Raw genomic sequence first — 13,657 nt, forward strand, 5'->3', positions numbered from 1 at the left:
AAGTTCAGCTCATTGGTCTACTTGTGGCTTAACCACCTGCCTATATACACGTTTGGATTATCACTTTGTTGGTTGTACTAAATGAGCAACCTTGCTTCAATGTGAAAGCGCAATAATTTCATTATATTTGTCTATAATGAGAATTTTGAGTGTTATTTTGTGTTCTTCCTTATTCAGAGACATAAAAACTTAAAATTTTGCTGTAAGCATAGTATCATATAATACTGTTAATTTTAAATTGTTTGCTAATTCCAGGTTTAACAGGTAGCTTTCAGTGTATTTTCTCAGGATATTTTGTTTTTCCTCATTCCATTAAAATGTGGTTTTATTAACAGTAGTGAGGGTCATAATGAAAGTCTATTCAGATGTGGCTTAAGCAGTTGAGTGCCTGCTTTCCACATGGGAGGTTCCAGGTTTGGTTCCTGGTGCCTCCTAAAAACAAACAAACCACAAGCAGACAAATGAAAAAGCCAACTTAGGGGGGCCAGTGCGGCTCGGTGGTTGAGTGCCCGCTTCCCACATACCCTTTTGAGGTCTGGGGTTCAATTCCCAGCCTCAAAAAAATAAAAATAAAAAAGTCTATTGGACCTCTTGAAGTAAACCTTTATAAGCACTCAGAGCTTACTTTTCTTGTTTTTTATTGCTTATAGCTTAACAGAGAACATTTCTTTCTGTAAGCTAACAGAGTAAATGTACCTCTTTGAACTTTATTTTTCAAAAAAACTTCCTGATGGAATTCCTAAAGTGTATGTGTGTATATGTTTGTGTGTGTGTATGTATGTGTGTATGTATATATATATATATATATACACCTTCTGATAATTTCAAGTCTGTACAGCATAAAAAGCTAGCAACCAAGGAGTTTGGTATCCTTGTTTTTATCATTTGCCTAAATAACATTTATTATTTAGTGGCTAGCACCTAAAGTTCAGGATCTATATAGATAGCTATTTAATGGCCATCTGACTAAGCTTTCTGACCTGAAAATGGGAGGAATAATTATAGCAAACTCATAAACATCTTGTGAGGTTTAGGTAAGATAATGCTTATGAAATGTTTAGCTAGGTGCTGGAGGCACCTAGGCTCCATACATTGTCAACAAATTTATATTAGGCTTTGGCTTGGAATGATAAATAAAGCTTGTGAGAAATAGCTATTACCTCCACTGCATCATGTGTGTTTATAATTCATTGTCACTCTCAGTAAAGACAGAAAAACAGGGCAAATAGAGCCTCTTAAGCAAATGCCAATCTGTGGTTCTGATAACATCACAATAAGTGTGTTTGGCCCTAAGACTAGGGGGCTTTGGAAAATATTTAAATCTCAAAAATCTCACATGGAATGTATGAATGGAAGGACATGCCCTTGGCTTGATAGTCACTCTTCAATTTCACACACTCACTTCCGCAATCAGAATTGTAGGATATTTTAGATATTCAAATTCTTACACACCTTAAATTGTTTTACAGATTTACTGGCCTGCTGCAAAGGAACGGGTGGAATTATGTCAGTTAGCTGGGAAAGATGCCAATGTAAGTATGAGATTTGTTAAAATATCTTCATTAAATTGATACTCATATGATAGTAATTTGTTGATATTGGCTTTTATTAAGTGAGTGGCATTAGTGTATTCTTTTAAAGACTATACTAACATTCTCTGTAAAGATTAATGTGGTGTAATAATTTTGACCTTGCCATAAGGAATGGTATTATTCACAGTAACTAAGAGCCTTAGAAATATAACCTTTTGCAATGTGTTAATTCTGAACATTGTGAACTTTAGAAAAAATTCTTAGAAATAACATTTAAAATATTTGGAAATAAACCATCAGAAAGTATTGTATTTCTAGAATTGTATATTTTTTCATTTGTTATACATCTATTTCGTAAGTGTACACAAACCTATTGATTATTTTAGCATTGCAAATATAAAACTGAGATTTAACTTCATTTGGGTTGAAATTAAACTTACAACACTGTAAGAGTTCTTTCATAAGGTTTCACTGTAGAGATAACTAGAAGGATCGTTTAAGAATCAATGACATACCAAATTAGGAATAATTTACTCTAAAATTTACTCAAGCATAATTACATGAAATAACCTATAAAGATAAATTATGGGGTTCTGATATAAACGTCTAATTTAAGCTCCCGGAAGGACCAGAGACAATTTTAGAAGGGTGTGACTGAGCTAATTGTTTTTGGGAAGTCCTGTCTGGACTGCCTTTGCGTTGTCACACGTGTTCAGCTCGCTGCCCCAAGTTGTGTTCCTGTTTTCTCTCCAGCAGTGGCTGAGCATGTTGTGGCTTTGGCTGCCTCCTCTCCTCACCTGAGAGTGCTGAGTCAGACCAGAAGTCTATGTTTTGCTCTGGCTTCTCAGTTGTACTATGTTGTGGGGAAGAATTGTGGTGTTTTTGTTGTTGTTGTTGTTGTTGTTTTGTTTTTTGTAAAATAAATCACTTCCTGAATGTAGGGGTGAAGATGAGAAAAGTTTCAAAAAAAAAAAAAAAAGAAGAAGAGGAGTTTCTAACCTTGGGCAGAAACATGGTATCTTGGGGCTTCTTTTTTTTTTTTTAAGATTTATTTATTTTTTTTATTTATCCCCCCTTGCGGCTTGCTGCAGTCTGCTCCCTGTGTCCATTCACTATGTGTTCTTCTGCTTGACTACTTGTCTCCCTTTGTTGAGTCATCTTGCTGTGTCAGCTCTCTGCAGTGTGTGGCGAGCCTGCCTTCACAAGGAGGCCCTGGGAAGCAAACCCAGGGCCTCCCATATGGTAGACGGGAGCCCAACTGATTGAGCCACAGTTGGGGCTTCTTTTGCAGCAGCATCTAACACATCTCCTGACCACAGTAACACAGGGGTGTTAACCTGAGAAACAGCTTCATATTTAATAACAGGTAGTGTCATTATATGAAAGCAGAGTTAGGTTTTAAAAATTTTTACTTTATCAATGTTGATAAAAGTAAAATGACATGATATAAAAATATAATGCCTAATGAACTGGGGAAATTCAGAAAGAATCTGAGACAACAGATTTTCCACTCATGTATTCATTTATCCATTCATTCAACAAATGTTTGAGAACCTGCATATGTGCATAAATATGTGCATAAACATGATATGGTATCTATCCTCATGGAGCTTTCAGTCTAATGAGAGATACAGACATACTCTAATGATGACTTTATGTATATCATCAGTAAGAGTAGTGTGAAACAAATCAAAACAAAACAAAGAAACTTAGGTGTATGCCTGGTACATTCAGTTAATAGTAAATGTAATCTTTTCAGGGCATATATGCTAGCAGAGATATATGAGGGAGTGTTAGTATCAAATGCAATAGGAAACAGTTTTTGCACATATTTTGTTAGAAATGAAAGGGATTAAAGTTTCTAGTAGATATTCTCCATCCTCCCATGCCTCTTATCTCTTCACCTTGTGTAATTTCCCAACATTGAGCAAGTGCCCAGTTCTGCAGAGGTATCAATCCTTACTGAACTGGTGGGGAAAAATGCTTTGGTCATGTGTGGTCTTAAAATTCTATTGTTGGCAGAACCGTGGAAGCATGACATCACCCATGTGAACATTTTCATATTTTGTGTTTCACCAGTTCTGAGTATATGAAATGGAGTGAACAAGGCAAGTAGGACAAGTGTGTTATCAGTCTACTCCAATGAACTAATGTCAATGTTCCCATGGAGTAAATGACAGATATACCTCAGGTCAAACAATCGGCAAAGGTTTTATTTGTGACAGTGTTCTCATTTCAGCATGTTTACTAATTCTAGGTATACAGTAACTCAGTTACCCCTATTATTAAGTTAAAGCAAAGGGTGATAAACTTTTCTGAAGGTGTTATCCCACAGCATGTAGGACCTTATATATGGAACATATTCTTCTGATTCAATACTATTTGTGTGCCAGCCATCTCCTCTAACCTTTCAGCACATCTACTGCTAATCCAGTATTAGAAATGGGGTGCTTTTCTTTTTTTACCAAAGTTGTTAAAGTTTGACTTTGAATCTTATAAAGGTAATATGAGTCTTTGTCCGCTTCTCCACTTATAATTTGTTCCTTTAAAATAATATATTTGAGTTTATGATAATAACACTTTTACACTACTCATGTGTTCCAGGCATTGCTTTCAATGATTTGCTTTTATAATCTCATTTAGTTCTCACAAAATACAATGAGCTACATCCTATTATTATTCCCCATTTTACAGATACGTAAACTGAGGCCAGAAAAATTAAATGCCTAGCCCAATCTCACAGCTAGGAAACATTGGCACTATGAGTAGAATAAAGAAGTCCTGCCAATAGTCTATACTCTTATATAACATTATAAACTCTCCATATAAGGTCCAAAATCGGTATCCTTCAAGTCACTGCTCTCTCCAATATGCCCAAAATATAGATCCTTATTTTGAACAACATTGCATAGATTTCAGCCAATCAAAAACTGAGCCAAGTCTGTGGTTTTATTGACATTTTTCACTACCTTTGGCATTACTCCCTTCCCTCCCTTCTCCCCAGTAATTTTTACCTACTTCCCAAGAGTGTGTTTAGGATTAACAAGTGTTTGGGAAGACTGTCCGCAAAGGTACTATATAACTGAAAAGTAGTGAATTATTTACCGTAATGAAAGTTAGCTAATTGGGGTGAGCAGAAGAGTGGAGATGAGGAAACAAAAGGGAATTATTCAACTTTCTTGAACATTCCTGGTCCAAAGTTTCAGTCCAAGTCAGAGAAGGGGGAAAAAAGGAAGAGGAGACTGGAAGGTATTTGGTAGTATTTTGCTTTGGTTTATTAAAAAAGTTTTTTAAAGTCATTAAAGAAATGCCTTTGGTGCTCACTGTAAACATTGGTTTAAACACCTCAGTAGAGGCAAAAGAGCACAAATTGCAGGCAGACTGGGCTCTGATTAACAGCATAACCAGAGGTGCAAAACCTTGCCTTGGTGTTAGTTCCCTCAGACATCAAATGGAGACATTACATAGAATTAAAAGATCTTCCAGCTCTAAACTTCTAGGATTCTATAGGTTCATTTTTCTTGTATTTTAAGAATACAAGAACACTTTTATAAAAGTAAAATAAAGTGGTCATTGTAAAAAGTTTGCAAATTACATGAGAGCCAAAAAGGAAACAAATCATCTGTAAATAGCCCCCAACAGGAACACTACCCAGAGATAAGTGGTGACATTTTGATGTTTATTCTTCTATCTTATCTATTTACTATTTTTCAGAATGAAATCATTGTATACATAGTCACTTAAAACAATTTTTTTTCACTTACCAGACTGCCAGATTCCCATGTCATTAAATTCTTTTTTATAGTACTATTTTTAATAGCTACGCCGCCTTCTTTTATACATTATTTCATCAATCCCCTATTGCTAGAAATTTGGTATGTGTCCAGTTTCCACTATTGTAAATGATGCTGCATATGAATATCCTTTTATATAAACACTGTGAACATCTTAGATTATAGAATAGAGTTATTTGTTGAAGAATGTAAAATATTTTATACACATATTGCCAAAATTCTTCCAAAAAGTTTATTCCTCTATACTCTCACCAGCAGTGCATGCTCACAAGAGGATATATTTCCCCATATCCTTGCCAATGTATGGAGACAACATGTATTTTTGTATGAAATCCCAATATATAATATAAATAAAGAAAATAGATTTAATCTTTACCAAAAAAAGAAAAAAAAATAGCTTTTACCTTGACATTCTTTCATGTCTACAAATACTAAATATTTAAATGTTCTTAAAGTTAACTTTTTTTTTTTCCTAATTGGCAATCCCTGGGGGAGCAGATATAGCTTAGTGGCTCCGTGGTAGACTGCCTGCTTCCTACATAAGAGGACTTGGGTTCAATCCCTGGTACCTCCTAAAAAATTATATGAATAAATAAAAATAAAATGACAATCCCTGTAATTCAATCAATTTATATTGTAGTGTTTGCTTTTTCCTTACTGATTTACAGATTTATCAGACCTATATATGCATAAATATATATATATATATACTATATAGTATATATTACTACTTTGCATTTTGTTCATGTAGAAAATATTCTTTGTTAATTTATTCTATTTGATATATAGAATTCTAAATATTTAAATAGACAGATCTCTCAATCTTCTTCCTTAAAATGTTTTCCTTAGCTGTTCTACAACAATTGATCGTTGCTCTATGGTAATCTCTGCTGTTAGATCTTCCATTTTTTTTATAGCGAGTGTGATATTTGGATTTTTTAATGACTTGACAGCATATTAAAATATTTTAACAATCTAAGATTTCAACAATAGCCTGCACACTGAATTGTATCTGAAGGCTACTAGACATAAACCTAACATTTAGAACCCTGGCAGGCATATTGTAAATGCTCAAAAAAAGTTTATTGATCACTATATTCTGTGAAGTATACTAGCAATAAAAACAGAATAGTGAGTGTTTTCCCATATTTAACCTAAATTGAAATTTCAGTTAACAGAATTATACATAAAGTTGATTTGGATTTCATAGGACTATTTGTAAGTCTAGAGAGCCACAAGTACTTCTATTTTGCTAATAATTTTCCAGCCCTCTAAAGAGAAGCTGAAATACTAAATGTTAGCCAATAGACTAATGTTTATTTCCTAAGTATTAACTCACTTATATTTGTTTTACTTATTTAATTATTTATACATTTATGTATTTATATTAGAGAGGTAAAATATTGAAATATGTAACATTAATTAAAATAGAAAAGTTGATGTTTGTTTTTAGTTTTCTGTCTCCCCACTACTCTTTTCTCTTTCTTCCAAAGGGATAGAAGATATAGGAAGAAAGAATAGAGGAGGGAAGCAGAAGGAAATTCAATACTTTACCAAAGTGAATATGCTATTCTCTGGATTGTTAGGTCACATGCAACAACCCTTGCTACTGTGGGCAATAGCTGACAAATTAGCCAGCTTTCAGGGAAAATTAAAAATGCTACTTCTCAGAGTTAATCTTTCTTCATGCCTCACAGAATTACACAACCAGTAATCACAGTGCAAGTTTTTAGGGAATTAAATCAAGTTAATTATTGCTCATGCTATTTAAGTGAAACTTTGAAATTTTGTGCGATAAAAGAAAAAAAAATGCGGAATCTTCAAGGCTTAAAAAATGCAGTTATGAGTTGAAAGGGAAGTCCCCTTAATGTTTTTGAGCTTGGGTTGTTTGGTTGAAATGTTGGCTCCAGGCAGAATTTAAAGTAAGAGACCATATCTTTTGGGATCTTTGTTTACAGGTTTCTTTCCTTCAGGCAACCAATGTCTTTACATTGCTGCTAGACTGCTGGGTGAACAAATTATACCTACTTCACTGGAGAAAACTTGCAGTCTATAAGAATGGACTTTTTTTTGTAAGCAGAATCAGATAGTTCAGGACTAACCAATACATTGTTCTGTTCCACATGAGTGCAATATGAGGCAAAGAAAGAATTTCATCTTTCGTAATGTCTCACCAAGTCAGGAAACTAGCATAAAGGTTACCTTCCAGGGATAGCTGGAAGGAAATTTTTCAGTAAAGTATTCTTGGGAAATGTAAAGAATGTGGCCTGCTTTACGTGTGATTCAGAGCTTTGCCTTCATAATCACAAAAATTATATCTCTTATGTATATAAAGCTTCTCAGGAGTCCTTATTTGCCTTTTTATTTATTTACTTATTTTTGTTTTTGTTTTTTTTTTCAAGGTTAAATAGTGCATATTTATTATAATTATTTAATAAACATATATAGATATATAAGAAAACAGTACAAAAATACATATACACAAAAATATATAAAATGTACATATGTACAATATGTATATATAAATACATATTAAAATATACATATATACAGTATATATATAGATGTATAAGGAAACACCATAATGACTTTTGGGCCCAGCAATAACTGACACTAACTTTATTTTGTCTGTTTGAACATGCAATTTTGTAGATCTAATTTTAATTTAAACTATTACACTTGTATGTTTTCATCATAGTGTTTATCTGGCATTAACAGTTCTAGCATCTGTATCATCTCTGATTCTATTTATTGACTTTGTGCTTTCTTATGCAAATAAGAAACTTTAGTATACCACTCAGTACAAGAGAGATGAAGTGAAAGAAAAAAGATAGTGCTAAGCAATGTATTTTAATTTATACACACACACACACACACACGTGTGCTTGCATATGCACACACCTTATATATATCCACTTTCCATAGATATAAATATGCGTCTATATAATAATAGTGTGTACGTGGATATGTACTTATTTGCCTTTTTAAATAGTCATTTGTCTCTCATAGTCCCTAATCTTTCTGACTCCACAATTTAATCTAGAAAAGGAGTTTTATTTTTTTAATTCAAATGTTTCTTTCAGAATCTTGTAAAAATTATCCTCTAAATTTTATGCCTTTTTGGTAAAGCTGGACTTCTGGGGGTGGGGTGGGGGGAAGATGAAATCACTGGTAGTGAATTAATTTCACCTCACTCTATCTATGTCATTTATTCTGTTCCATCCCAACCCCATCCCCCACCCTCCCAGTCCTGGTTATGCATTCTTTACGTAGATCTTATTACTATGACATGAATCTCTTCAAGGAGCAGAGACCTAGAAATAAAAGTCCCTTCCTTGAACTCAAATGAGCAAAATAAAGGTTGGAGAATATGAAAACTGTTCACTCTAGAAATGGGTTCATCAATAATATTTATCCGGTAATCGCTTACATTTTTATGCTGCGTGCCTTGGCTTGTCTATATTGCTGTGTCTCCGTTATTTCTTCAAAACCATTAGTGTGATCTATCTACTGTCTGAATTAGGTTTACACCCAAGATTGCATAACACAATTTTAAAGAACGTGAAGCTAGTTCTCTAGAGTGCTTTTAACAAACTGTACAAAAGAAAGTTCCCTTCATCAAGACACTCTGATGGAAAGGTAGCAAACTACCATAATATGATGATTTTGTAGGGAAGTGGACTTGGCCCAGTGGTTAGGACATCCGTCTACCACATGGGAGGTCCACAGTTCAAACCCCGGGCCTCCTTGACCCGTGTGGAGCTGGCCCATGCGCAGTGCTGATAACGCACAAGAAGTGCCCTGCCGCGCAGGGGTGTCCCCCGCATAGGGGAGCCCCACAAGCAAGGAGTGTGCCCCGAAAGGAGAGCCGCCCAGCTAGAAAGAAAGTTCAGCCTGCCTAAGAATGGCACCACCCACACGGAGAGCTGACCCAACAAGATGACGCAACTAAAAGAAACACGGATTCCTGTGCCGCTGACAATAATAGAAGCAGACAAAGAAGAAGATGCAGCAAATAGACACACAGAACAGACAGCCGGGGTTGGTGGGGAGAGAAATAAATAAATAAATCTTTTAAAAAATATGATTTCGTCAAACAAGACTATCTGCCAGAAATTGAATGAATATAAAACTTTCCTTTCTTAGGAGTCAACCTATAATAAATATATGGAAACTCAGTGTAAACATATGAAAAATATCAGGATAATAAATGTCTGGAATGTGAGTCACACACCCTTGCGATAGGCTCTCCTTTTGTAGCATACAATCCAAGCAACCATATTTAGAGAGTGCAGTTTTCCTAACTGTTGAGCAAACATCCTTCTCCTATGTGGCTAACTGAGGGATAATTTACCAGCCAATACTGGCCTTTCATACAACCTTAAGCAACTGTTTTGTTGATAAGGAAGCAGAAAGTAGAAGATTCATTGAGTTCAATGTAACATTCTTCTCTGGTGGAATGTACAGATTTTATAAAGGGGATCTACAAATCCTTAGGACAAAAAATTGCCAGGCTAGTTGGTTGAAGAAAGAAGTAGAAACTAGGAATAGTACCACAGATTTGCAGATGTAGCTATTTACCCTAAAATCAGAGCAGACACTGGATAACTAGTTTTTTAGGTCAAAATCAGGATAAGGAATTCACCAGTATTAAATGGTATATTGTTTCATTTAATCTACATAGCAGTTTTACCAGTTAAGTCATTGTCTGCCTTCTAAAATTTTTATTTAAGATCCACCCTACTGGTTAGGTCACTGTCTGTTTTGTTTTGTTTTGTTTTTTGCTTTTATGATCCTCCTAACAATCTTGCTGTTAGGTTAGTGCCTGTCTGATGAGGAACCCCTGGTCCTTCAGGAAGGAATAGACCTGACTTTTTCTTTGACTTCCAGTGATTTCGTTGGTTTCCAATTTCCTCAATAAACATTTGTCTCTCTCCTGGGTAGAGTCTATCTAGAATAAAAGTCTGCTATGGCTCAGTTTTTCTCATGGCTTTAAGGGCCCAGGATCAGGAAGCCATGGTTTAAAAAATTGCTTTCATTAATAATGTAAGATATGAAATCACAGGAATTAAATTGAAAATAATGTATAATGTATAGAACAAACACTCTGAAACATGGACAGTCACTAATTAAACCGGGGATAGAAATAATTGAGATATAAAGGTAATGGGGCTATAGAGAAATATCTTTAGGCATAAGTATATAAAAAACTATTAGAAATGTAAAAAATCACTTAAATTTACTTGTGAAAAAAAATTATTGAAATAGCAGAGGAGACTCTTGGAAGAAGCAGATATTAAGCCAAGATTTAAATGCTCTGTAACATTTGAAAATAAGTGGAAATATCCTCATCAATAAAAGTGGAATGAAGGTATAGGAATACATGGCAGTATTCTGTATGTTGCTCAGTGTAGCTGGGACAGGTGATGCTGCAAACAGAAGGAGCTGTACTGGGAACATCAGAACGTGATGGATTTTGTTCTTTGATTTCTTCTTGAAAGAAAGTACTGCTGTCTCATTGATATTCCATTGGTTTCCATTCTTTATGCCCCATTCAATACCACTATAGAGATTTGCTCTCTAGCACCCTGATTAGTTCAAAAGTTTTATAACTTCAGAAAGTTTAAATGTCCTTCCTTTACACTATGATTTCTCTATTTGCTTTCTATCCTTTGCTAAGGCAGGTGTTTAAACATTTTTCATAGTTTCTTTCGTTTTGTTCTTATTTTTGATGATTTATCTATTTGGAAAACAGGTGGTATGAATGATAATCTTTCAAAAACCTAAAATGTGTGGTAATACTTTTATTTTTTATGTCCAATAGACAGAATGTGCAAATTTCATCCGAGTACTTCAACCTTATAACAAAACTCACATCTATGTGTGTGGAACTGGAGCATTTCATCCAATATGTGGATATATTGATCTTGGAGTCTACAAGGAGGTAAAATAATGAAAAGAATGGCATGAAAACATAATGCGTTGCAATACTGAGTTACTTAATGCCATGAGCATTTTATGACATAAAACAGTCAAATTTGAGTTTATGGTTTGAAACATATAGTTTATAAACAAGAACTCATATTCCTAAGCATTTTATGGATTGTCAATTTGATTATACCATTTATCTATCTAGTAATTTTTCTATTTAAATTTGTGTGTTTAGTGAGATGATCAAAATGAATACTCTAAAAAGTTGAAAATGCTTACTTTCCATTGGCTACATTATGTATTTTCAGTGTCCCCTAAGTTTCCTTCATAACTGAATCCATAATTATATATGTTGCTATTAGTAAAAATCCATTTTCCCTAAGATCTTGCAAAGGAATTGCATCTTATAAACTATTTAATTTTCCCCTTCCAATAAGTTTGAGTCTTTTGATAATGTTTATATTTGTGGACACTAAGCAACAGAGATGTTTAATGATTTTCTTAAATTGGTATAGACATTAAATAGCACCGTGAAGTAATTGTTTCTGCTGAAACAAATTGACGTAGTGGAAATAAAGGTTGCATTAATTAGGATAATGTATTGCAGAGATCAATAAGCATCTAAAGAAATGGGAAATATGAAGATTTATGAAATTTATTTAATAATCAATAATTTAGAGTGCTTTCATTGTGGCAGAGTGCTTTGCACCTTATATGAATTGTTTCTTTTGAATTTTACAACATATCTAATGAATTTAGTATCATTACAATCCCCAGTTTACAGGTTAACAAAAATTCAGTCTCAGTGGAATTAAATAATATGTCTTATATCACACAACTAATAAGAGATCTAGCAAGGAGTTAAACCAAGGCAGCCTGCCTTTGAAGCAAGCATGCTCAACTGGGCTTTAGAAAATGTACTCTAAATTGTCCTTTGTATGGGTTGATAAGTTGCATTGTCATCTTGCACTGTCATCCTCATGTTTACATATATACTTCTTGTGAATAACCACACATATTTGCAGGATCACTGGCTGTGCGTTTGAAAGTAAAGTCTGGGCTTAGGGAACGGCTTGCATTACATTGATTTAAAGGATTCATGAAGAGATCAAACCTACAACTGCGGCTGGATAAATTTTCTTTTCTAACCAACATGTCTAACCAGGCCAGATTCAACTGTTTGAAAATAAAGCAACCCAGATAGTTAACTTTCCCAACCACAAGGAGACTTGGCAACTTGCATCCATCATTCTTTGTTACTGGTGTAATGTTCTCCTGCCTAGCTTTGATGAAGGATAATATATAACAGTAGCTCATAGCATAGGGCATAATTATATGAGATAGCCCCACTGCTTGGGTATGTTTTGAGGCCTGAGGCTAAAGGCCAAACTCACAACCTGCTGAGGGAGGCAAATAATATTCTGTGGCCCCTAAAAGTCCCAAGTGCTGAAAGGGAATTTAGATGGAGCTAATTAATTAGCTTGAGACTGTCAAGAAGTCCTGGGGCAGTAAAACTTAAAAGTTCTGTGAATAAGAAAATTATGAATGAGCAAGGGGAACTGAGCCCTGTGAGCTTTCAGTTGGCCAGGACTACAGGTAACTGAATGACAGACCTACTTGGAGATTAATTTCTTTTATAAATTATTAGTCCCAGGAACTTTTATAAGAAATCATTACACTTCCAGAGGAAGTTTAGGAGAACTTTTCCTTTTCAAGTAAATAAGTTTGCTCCTGAAATGGCTGGAAAGAGGGAACAGCACATACAAAACTGACGAGCAAGGTGGAGAAAGGCGTATTTGGGGGACTACTACTAAATATGGCTGGGGCAATGGGAAGAAAAGGGAAAAAGCTAAGGATCAATCCCAGATTTCTGGCTTTGGCATTGAGTTGGAGAGTGGTGTTATTTATTGAGATAGGATATATATTCTGAAGTTAAATAGATAAATATAGATAATTACATATATATGTAAATATTCTTAGAGTGACTGATAGCTCCTTAATAATTTGATTGGAAGTAAGTTCATTCCTTTGGAATCTCCCCTCTGTGGTTGGAAATTGCATCTTTAAATGGGTATGATATTACTTGTAATGTTTCCTTATGATCCTTAATGTCATTCTCATCTCTTTAATTCTTAAATGATATTCTAGGTGTGCAGCCCAGACAGGTGTTTTGTTGCATAATTAATTAAATTTAAGGAATTTCAGAGGGAAATCTTACAAAATTGAAGTTATCTCAAAAGTTAAGAGTGTCATGTAATTCAGTCAGTTTATTTCAGGAAGTACTTTTAATCATCCACTATTTCTGACTTCATTTTCCTATTAGTGTTCTTGACCTTATCTTCTCCCTCCCCAGGTCCCACTTTTATGGGCTTAGCTTGAGATGTTAATGAACTGTTACAT

General features: G+C 34.5%; 1 protein-coding gene across 1 annotated transcript in view; it reads left to right on the top strand.

Moving 5' to 3' along the window:
- The window catches only part of SEMA3D (semaphorin 3D), a 205,694-nt gene that overhangs the window by 119,357 nt on the left and 72,680 nt on the right, over positions 1–13,657 (top strand). The window contains exons 4-5 of the mRNA XM_058297091.2: positions 1,470–1,532; positions 11,151–11,270. Coding sequence (XP_058153074.1) covers positions 1,470–1,532; positions 11,151–11,270 — 183 coding nt within the window. The remainder of the gene's footprint in view (positions 1–1,469; positions 1,533–11,150; positions 11,271–13,657) is intronic.

This window comes from Dasypus novemcinctus, chromosome 5 (genome assembly GCF_030445035.2).
Source record: "Dasypus novemcinctus isolate mDasNov1 chromosome 5, mDasNov1.1.hap2, whole genome shotgun sequence".
Lineage (NCBI taxonomy): Eukaryota > Metazoa > Chordata > Mammalia > Cingulata > Dasypodidae > Dasypus > Dasypus novemcinctus.